The sequence below is a fragment of the Cucurbita pepo genome, chromosome LG01 (assembly GCF_002806865.2).
Source record: "Cucurbita pepo subsp. pepo cultivar mu-cu-16 chromosome LG01, ASM280686v2, whole genome shotgun sequence".
NCBI classification, from domain to species: domain Eukaryota; kingdom Viridiplantae; phylum Streptophyta; class Magnoliopsida; order Cucurbitales; family Cucurbitaceae; genus Cucurbita; species Cucurbita pepo.
This window is the reverse complement of record NC_036638.1, coordinates 16,544,841-16,554,913: the sequence shown is the minus strand read 5'-3', so window position 1 is coordinate 16,554,913 and position 10,073 is coordinate 16,544,841. Positions and strand designations below refer to the sequence as shown.

At 34.3% G+C, this 10,073-nt stretch overlaps 1 protein-coding gene across 1 annotated transcript; it reads right to left on the bottom strand.

Moving 5' to 3' along the window:
* Window positions 1–2,100: 2,100 nt before the first annotated feature.
* LOC111798134 (calumenin-like) lies at window positions 2,101–8,886 on the bottom strand. Its single transcript, XM_023681115.1, has 6 exons — window positions 8,091–8,886; window positions 7,682–7,784; window positions 7,510–7,575; window positions 3,516–3,686; window positions 3,325–3,421; window positions 2,101–2,701 (listed from the first exon to the last, which is right to left on the bottom strand). The coding sequence occupies exons 1-6, from the start codon at window positions 8,665–8,667 to the stop codon at window positions 2,576–2,578; spliced, it is 1,140 nt and encodes a 379-aa protein (XP_023536883.1). The 5' UTR covers window positions 8,668–8,886; the 3' UTR covers window positions 2,101–2,575.
* Between the last annotated feature and the right edge of the window lie 1,187 nt (window positions 8,887–10,073).

Below are 10,073 nucleotides of genomic sequence, written 5' to 3'. Positions count from 1 at the left end.
TTGTTTGAATTTGATTTCGGTCGAGTTTGAGTACAGGGTTTAGGGTTTAGGGTCGAGGGTTTAAGGGAAGCATTTAAGTTTAGTGTAACGGCCCAATCCCATTGCTAACCGATATTGTCTTCTTTGGACTTTCCCTTTCGAGCTTCCTCTCTAGGTTTTTAAAACGTGCCTGTTAAAGAGAGGTTTATACTCCCTTATACATAAAGAATGCTCTATTCTCCTCTCTAACCGATGTGAGATCTCATAATTCACCTCCCCTTTGAGGCTAACGTCCTCGCTGACACTCGTTCCCCTCTCTAGTCGATGTGGGATCTCACATTCAGTGTAAAATTTTAAAATATAATCGAGTTTAGGGTTTAGATAAACTTCTAATTTCATGGATCCCACTGAATAATTCTTTCAGACCCATTTAATAACCGTTCTTTGTTTTTGTTATCCGTTATATATATATATATATATATATATATATTCAAAATAAGCATCATTTATTGATTGAAGAACTTTTGGTAAAGTTACTTTTAAAAGTCATCTTTGAAAATTCAACTTTAGGCTAAGTTGAATATTGTAAATGAAGTGCCTTTGGATTTTTTTAGGGTTTAAAAATATTTGATACTTAGAAAATTCTCCTAAAAATTATGAATTTTTAACGATTATTTTATTTTATCGATATTAAATTTGTCTAACATACGACTTTTAAAGAAAGTGATAGTAATATCTTGATCGCGAATCGTATAAGATTGTAATTGGATAAGATTGATTGCTTTATTTGACTCAAATTTGTCGAATGAAGCAACTTGCTCGATTAATTAGTTATATGCATTTGGAAGTTTGCGAAAGAAATCAAACGATTTCAATTTTTTAGCGGTTGATAAAAAGTTTTCTCGTTAATATAAAACACGAGAGATTTGAGCTATCAATCGGAGCATTGCTCTATCAAGAGGTTAAAGATTCGAATTTCTGCTTCGAGCTGTCTTATAATTACGTCTCTCGTATGTCATCGTGATCTTAAAAAACGTTTATTTTGTAAAAAAAGTGAATTGTTGCTAACATAATAGATTTGTTTTCATTTGAGTGATGGTAATATTTTAGAAAGAAAATAACATTTTGGTCAATAAAATGAGTGAGAGGAGTATAACAAAGGGTTTTCTCCCTCTGTTGACGTTAAACATAAGTTGGTGGATAAGATATTGATTATCATTAAGATTCTAAAAGAAATAATATTCTTGCTTTATATGCGTTAGACGGTTATGTTTATTATTGTTGTTGTTATTATTGTATCATCATCCGTTATGCTTTTTGCTTTATATGCATTAGACTGTTTGATTCACTGTTGTTAATGACTTAACGTCGATTTTTGCTACCAACCTATGTTGCCCCTAGATTTTCCCCCTAGAGATAAGGATGTAACGCTACTCCCTCGTTAATGGGATTCTAATGGCTTGAACCTATGTTGCCTAGATTTTCCCCCTAAAGATAAGGATGTAACGCTACTCCCTCGTTGATGGGATTCTAATGGCTTGACGTCATCCTACTTTTGCCCAAATGGGAGTAGGTTAGGAAATATCTTTAGATCTTGAAAATTTGTCAACCTCCTCCACTCTTGTATATGACCGACAAAAAATAGGTTGAAGTGACACATAGATTTCACAAAATAATATCAAAACATGGAGTTTGTAGGTAACTAAACACCGTGCAAGTACACGTACTAGGCGTTCAACTCAACTATTCCATCGAGGTAGCACGATTAATTGTTACATGTCTATCGATAAAACTTGGCTTATGAGTCTTAACTTTCCTCTCAGTTAGTAATATCATTGCATAGTCGAAGACCCCGTAAAATCGCTCGAGTGGGAGTTCTCAAGCATGTTTGCGTTCTCTATACGATGGTTTTACGTATAAAACTTATTAGGAACATAAAACACTTCTAAATTTCCATAATTCTTAATAAGGACATTAAAATAATCTACTGAAATTACTTCAATGCAATTATTTAAATTTTGACATTTTATAGAGCCCCCAACAAAGAATCAACTACAGCATCATTTCTGCAAAGCAAACAAAAGTACATACAATTGTAGCCCACTTTTCAAAAGCCATAAGCTTCAGAACTCAGAAGAAAATTTAAGCATTGAATCAATGAAAATTCGGATCCATAAACAGTAAATTAGTAACAAATAACACGATTAAATGATAATTCTATACCCCGACGACACCGAACTAAACAAAAATTAGCAACCAAATTAAATAAATGTCTATGATCTAAGGTATGGATCATCATCATCATCATCATCTTCAGACAAGATGAGAGTTTCATATGCTACAAAATGAGGATACCAATGGGCAGACATGGGTGAAGAAGGTTAAACCAGTAATGAATGAGACCAGCATTTCAAATCCAATGCTCCCCTCAAAGTTGCTGACTAAGACTTCGAACTCTATGTCCTGATTTCGTGGAGCGAAAAACTCCATTTTCTTCTACCACTAGCCTATCAACTACTCCTGCTACAGCAACAAACTATCAAGAGGTCATCGTGGCTGGTCTTGTCCGAAAAAGTTCGACCATACTGGAAAGAACTTAACGAAACTCATCGTGGAGATCATAATCATCCTCGTCATCTTCGTTGAAAATGGCGCTGTAAAATACGTATGGATGATTAATCATTTCTTCCAAGGTGAGACGTCCATCTTTATTTGCATCCGCCTGAAAAGTAGAGATCCAAAGGAGTTGTTGATCAATAGACATACTCGCTCACTCGGCATGAAGAACATGTTTTCCAGGCTTATTCCGATCTAGGCGTAATGTTTTCTAATTGAGATAACAAACATTCGCAAGAAAATTTTTCTATATCAAATGCCAAAGATAAAATCATGTCATACAATATATTAATGTTCTTTGGCTGAGAGAAAAACTTGGTATATCAGATCAAAATCAACGAGGAACAAATAACATAAACAATTATGCTATACAATACATTAAAAGATAAAATGAATCAAGAGGAAACTGAAATCTCTTGCTGCAGCAGTATTACACAATGTTCAAACAGGAAATCTTTGGTGAATAGTTGTGTTTTAATGACTGATTTTAATCGTTCTAAAAATGATTTTTACATAAATCTTAATGCATCATGCATGGGTGGATGATTGGTCAAAAGTAAAGAAAATACTTATGCAGCCAGACATGAGAGTCTAATGACAAGGGCGTATTATTACAAGATGATTGTTTATTCCATTAATGTGTGCAGTATCCAAGCAATATCATAACAACAAGGCCAAAAAGTTCTTCAAATTTCATCTGGGTTTCAAAATTTTGTCATGCATGAGTACCTGCTGTAAGATATATTCCGCTTGTTGTTTTGCATAGTAATGCTCTGTAGGGTGGATTTTTCCGATTATGGGTAGCAGCTCTTCATCAGAAAGGTATCTATGAGAAAAAATAACACAAACAAATCATTAAAGTTGCCAAGGAACTCTGCAGTTTCCATGTATGAAGCTGTTCACATCATAAATTTAGTTACCCGTCATTATCTTTGTCTAGCACGTTGAACAAGTTTCTGGCGGGGCCATCCCTAGCATCTTCTAAATGATGTGAAGAATTGTGATTCTCATCAAAATTTCTCACCATGTCAAAGAGTCCATGGAAAAACTCGTTGAAGTTAATCTTTCCGTCCTTGTCTGAATCTCTCTCCCTACAAGGCCACACACAAATTGGCTAGTTAGCAAAGGTGCTGAAATGCCAAACCCCAAACCATAGGATTACACCCTTCCAAATAAATTAAGCTTGCAAACAGTAAATAAATTAAGCTTGAAAAAAAAAACATGTATGTGAGCCCTATTGTTTCTTCTTCATAGATTATTTATAAGATACATTTCATTGAAGCCACGAAAAAATGTACAAGAAAGGGAATGCTTATAGATTTGGCAATGCAGATACTATCCACAACAAAAATTTATTCGAGATTGGTAATGAATTTATTTATCCTAACAAAAATGCCCAACACATGTTATAAGAAAATAACATTTATTACCATACTATATATATATATATATATATATATATATATAATTTACATAGTGAAATGTAACATTACCATATGCATATATGTACTAAAAATATTGAACTAAAAATGCTTCTTTCATTGTGAGTTCGAGGCCTACAATTAGATTTTGAGAGAACTGCTAGAGAAGGAGCTACCACGTTGGTTCAGAGAAAAGATACTCTAAGAAAGTAATATTTTTCTTGTAGACGTTAACATAGAGCAAGCTAAGCTCCTTGATTATGCCTCCCAACTGTTGTGATTTTGAGCTTTAACCATAATGGAATTCTACAACACCTGTTTCTTCACAGTCCACTTTTTCCTTTTTCTTTATTGTTTTCTAATAAATTAGGGGGAAACTGAAAATAATCGATACAATCTGCTTCTTCATCTCCTTTTCTCTCATGTTACCATCCTCTTCTAGCTGGGCCCGTTTTATCCTTAACCAGCAAAGGCTGAGGGTGCTGGTGCCAACAGTTCATCACTATGGAACAATGGAAGGAAACATAACCTACCTGCCTACTGAAAAAACAATTGATACAATTTGATTCTTCATCTCCTTCTCTCATGTTGTCATCCTCTTCCAGCCAAGCCCATTTTCTCCTTAATCAGCAGAGGCTGAGGAGACTTGCCAATAGTAACTATAAAACAATGAGAAGAAACATATCCTGCCTATCCCCTCTGAACTGGAGTTGACAGAACGAATCTACTTACAAGAAATGAAGAAAGGTACATGCGGATAGAAGAAACGGCAACCAACCGGCCAGGGACACAGCCTAAAAGCCATAGAAGGAAGTAATTACAAGAAGGAAAGAAAAAACTGCATGAACAGAGCCTTCCAATCAGAAATAATCATCAAAAGATGATAAAAATAGGTAATCATTCCCAAGCCTTCGGAAGGATTTCAATGGAGAGATGATAAGCGAAATAGTAATTCCTGAGCCTTTGGAAGGATTTCAATGTAGAGATTATAAGAGAGGAATAATATCAAGCGGGAAGAATACATCCCTTGCAATGAAAGAACTGATAAGAAACAACGAGCAAAAGGAAGACAAGCTACACAAGAAACAGGTGTGACTAAGATCAGTTCAAAGGAGATACTGCAAATAGATTTGGAAACAATGGCAGTTGTTTTGAGTAGATGCGTCAATGAAAAACGGCTAAAGGGTCTTAAGAGATCCACAGATACATTATAAGATGTGTGTTAAATCCTTTCCAACCAACAAAACACTGCTTTGATGTGAGAGTGCTGATGAAGCTAGAATGCTGAGTCTGTCCAGAGAATAGAGCGATAGTTTTCATCAAATTCAAAAAATGGAGAGATGAAATCCTAGAAAGGATGGTAGAGGTAAAAATTGGAAATCTTTCTCCAAATCTTTGAAGAGATGGGAACAAAATGTTGCAGTTTTGTTACTCCACTAAGTGAACTAGAAGCTTACGTCAGAGAAAAGATAATATTTTAGATATTTACCAGCTGAACTCAGAATGGAGAAGGATCAATAGAAAACTCCTCACAGTTCAAATAAAAACGTACTAAGAAGAATTATACTATGTATATATCGCCAGGAATTTGTGGAAGTTAAATTCATGAGAATGGCAAAAAGACTTGTGTCTGGCAGACAAAAGTACTTGATTCCCAATGGCCTTCATCTTCCCCCAGTAACCCAAGTACTGAACCAAGAAAACCAGCCAAATAGCTGCAGTGTCAGAGTTAGTACAGAGCCTTTCAGTTCCCAGATAGATTTTGACTTTAAATTCTGATTTCCTCTCAGACTTGGGTAAGACAATTTGTCTGACGGAAAGATCACCCTCAAGCCTATTAGACAAGATGCCCAAAAGCAAACGATGAGTTGAGTTGGTTCAAAAAGGAAGAGAAGTGCACCAACTTAACGAAAAACCACCGGCAACTAAAAATTAGAGAACCATGCCTTGGCAGCAAAGATTTCTTTGAAACTTCTCCTTCCAAGATTAGATAATCTGGCTGAAGTAAATTACTGCAGCCAAAGAGCATCGGAGCATTGTTTCTAATACTTAGAATCCTGATTTCAGAAGGCTTTTCTGTAATAAGGAGATAAATGAGCTGATTTCCCGCATGCACATCACAAACAATCACCGTGAAAAACAGATGCGGACTTTAGAGAGCATTTGATGGCAGTTAAAACCTGGAGGCATTATACTGCCATCATATTCTAGGAGTTTAAGGAATATAGAGTCCTTACTTGAAGAAAGTCTCTTCAAACTCCCAAGAGTAAACATTTTTCTTGCAATCTTCACTAAGGGGAGGGATAAATCCACCTTGGGTTATTCAAAGACTAAAAATCATTATTGGGCCTTATCTCTTAGTCGTTGTTATCTTTGGTTATAGAACAAAAGCCTATATTGCTGCATAGCCTGAAAATCTTTGGAACATTGTTGGATAGTTTTGGTATCCAATTGGAGTTTCTCCACTACCTTCAGGCAATCTCCATGGCAACTGCATTTTTACCTCTTTTTGAAAAGGAAAGCCAAGATTCCTCAAGAGAACAGGTTCAGAGCTCTTATTTGTGAAGACTGGCTTGAAAGAAACCATAAAATTTTCTCAATAAGGTAAGACGACAGAAGGTTCGGGTAGCCATTCATTATAAAGCTTCCTTTTGGAGTGCAACAGCCAAGTAATTTGGTAATGATGACTCTTTTTTTATAAACGCAATTGGAGAAGGTTTTTGTAATCCTTCTTAACTTATAGATGGATTCCTTATCACCCTCTTCCGCACTTTTATCCCCTTATGAGTATCTTATGTGTCAGGCAACCAAATGTAGCAGAGTCAAGTGGTTGTCCCATTAAGATTAGTTAAAGTACGTGCAACCTTGTTAAAAAAAAGTATTTAATATATAGATATGGAAAAAAATAATTCAGCCAACAAAACTCCACAAAACAGAAAAGCAAGGACCTCTCATCATATATCTATCATAGTTCAAGTCACTTGAATCAAGCATTAAATGGTTCTTGACATGAAACGAATTAATTCCAAAGTTCAATGGGAGGTTCAAGAATAACCAAAATGAGATATATACTATGAAATTATAGAAAAATCAAACGTCTTTATTTCAATGCTCTCAGTAAGAACAACAGAAAAGCAAGGACCTCTCATCATATATCTATCATAGTTCAAGTCACTTGAATCAAGCATTAAATGGTTCTTCTCGACATGAAACGAATTAATTCCAAAGTTCGATGGGAGGTTCAAGAATAACCAAAATGAGATATATATTATGAAATTATAGAAAATCAAACGTCTTTATTTAAATGCTCTCAGTAAGAACCTCCATAGACTAAAGTCATTTTTAACGCTAATGGTAGATTTAGCAGACATGAAGAGAAACTGAACATGCTAATGCAAAGGCAGTTGATAAAAGGCTTTGAAACTAACGGAAATAAAACATTGAGAAAATTTGCGATAACTGTTAAGAACATAGCTTCATAAAGTTTCATTACCTTATTTCTTCCTCACACAGCCAATGAAGTAGCTTTGGGTTTTTGCTGTCAGCTGGGTGCAGAAAGCTAAAAATCCAGAGATGAAGAAAAATCATATGTATTTCAATTAAAACATCCAATAAGCCTTCCGTGTTCACCTCAAAAATAGCCTCCACAAATACTAAAAACTTACTCGTTGAACTCGGCCAAATTCAAAAGACCATCTCCATCCGCATCCGATGCATTAAAATGTTCAAGTTTCCACCAACCCATATCATACCCAAAGGAATTGTTATCTGATGAACAGTTTAATAATGAGTAATACACAAAGGAACATAAAACAAATGGAAAAACTCCTATGAATCTGCATCATATGTGGGGCAATTACATTTGTTTTTGTCAAAATACTTATCGCTTAAGAAATCGATCAAAGGGGTTTTCAAACTCTTAGTCCTAGAGATTGAACAGGATAAACATATCTTTCTACACAGCATAGCAATTCGCAATGAGGAAGAATTGAACAATACAAGAAGAAAGAGTCGCCAATTCATTGTCGAGCATACATGAAACTAAAATCCAATAGCATTTCAAGAAAAACAGACCTGAATTGCGAATCCAACTGGGGGGCTCGTACTCTGAAAACGAAATAAGCCCATCATGATTCTTATCATGCGTCTCCAACTCCCTTCGAGTCCTATGCAAAGTTTCCCTCTCGGCCTGCTGCAAATTCCACTCAGTCAACTCATCGACAGTGACAAAATCATCATGTGGATTAATATCAATCTTCGGAAACAGCAACGTCAGCCGATCGGTCACATTGAACCTATTATCATCATTGATATAATCCTCGGCATTCGCAAAATCCTCCCACTCGGGCTGCGATTCTTCACCAGGGGCCGATTCCGTCAAATGCGCAGCCATCTCTGGATGGTGTTCTTCCACATATTGCTTCTCCCATTGCCGGTCTTCACGACGGCGCTCAATGTCGGCGACGAGAGGGTCGAACGGCACCGCCTCGTGATGGTTGTGTCTGCGATTGTGCGAAGGGTCAAAAGTGAAGTTGGAGCGAAGATGGAGGCGGCGATGGCGGTGATCTGGGGTTTTCTTGGGCGAGTGGGAAATGAGAAGAAAAAGAAGAATGGCAACTGTAATGTATATGATAATGGAAACTCTGTTCATTCTGTGAAGTGTTCAACAATGGCTGCCAATGGCGAATGCGGAGATTGAAGAGACGATTGTTGAAGAAGATGGAATCCGAGGGATTAAGAATTTGAGAGATATCTCTGGAGAACAAATTGATCAGAGAGATTCTTAGAGCGAAGGGGAATCGAGAGGAAAACGAGTGGAAGAATTGGACTAAACGGAGTTTGTTTTTGTTGATCATTGATGACTCTCGTAGATCTGTTGAATTCTCTTGTTTTTTATTTGATGATTAAATTTTTTTATTAGTTAAATCTAATATTTAAAATTAAATTAAATTTGGGTTGAATTATAAAGAGCTTTGTTATAAATATATATATATATTTATTTATTTATTTTTATAATTACTTTTTATTATATATATACTCTAATTATTCTTTAAAATAATTTTTAATCATTTTAAAGGTAATTTTTTAAAATAGTTATTAAAATTAAATTATAAATCTTAATTAAATGTTTGAAAATAAATAATTAAATATTTTTACACACTAATATTTTATTTTTATTAAAAATAAAACTTTAAATTAAACTAATTTAACCAAAAAAAAAAAAAATATCATGGTTTGATTGGTAGACTTGAACGTTGAACGATCAAAAGGGTATTTGTGGAAAATAAACTTTCGGTTCTTATGTCTGAGTTTAATGTTTATTTGGTCTCTGAAATCTTGAAGTTAATATTATAATCACCACGTTTTATGATTCTTAGTTGATAAACGGAAAATTGTCTTGTACTTTTCTAGTCTAGCACAAATCACTTAGTTTTACGACGATTTATTTCTCAAACATCCAGAAAGAAAGCTCGTTTTGAAATTTAAGAGCGGAATAGATTTCAAACTCAAATTTAGAGGTTAAAAGTTTTGGTCTAGATAAACAGGCATGTCTTCCGGTTTTCTACTACATTCACTGTGACAAATTTCAACTTATAAAAAATAACCTAAAACCGTGAAAAATCATTATATTAAAAATAATTTAAAAATTTTCGAAAATTTTAAACTAATCCTAGTAGAAGATCTCGTAAAAAATTTAGAGTAGAATTGAAGCATAATATAATTTTAAAAAANTTCATTAATAATTTTATTTAAAAAAAAACTATAAAAAAAAACTTTTAAGCTTTAAAAAAATAAAAAAAAAAAAAAAAAAAAAAAAGCCGATTGCACACGCAAATTAATCATAGACGACGATATTATAAACCTCAGAGTACGTGACAAAACTTGACATATGCTATGCTACGAGTTTTATTTCTTCCAACAAAAAAAAAACCCTTTTTTTTCTTTTAAATTGGAAGATTTATTCTATTTTAATTCTATCTCGTATTCTAAATAAATAAATAAAAAAAAACTCTTTAATAATGAAATATATTTAAATGAACAGTTTATTTTTAATTT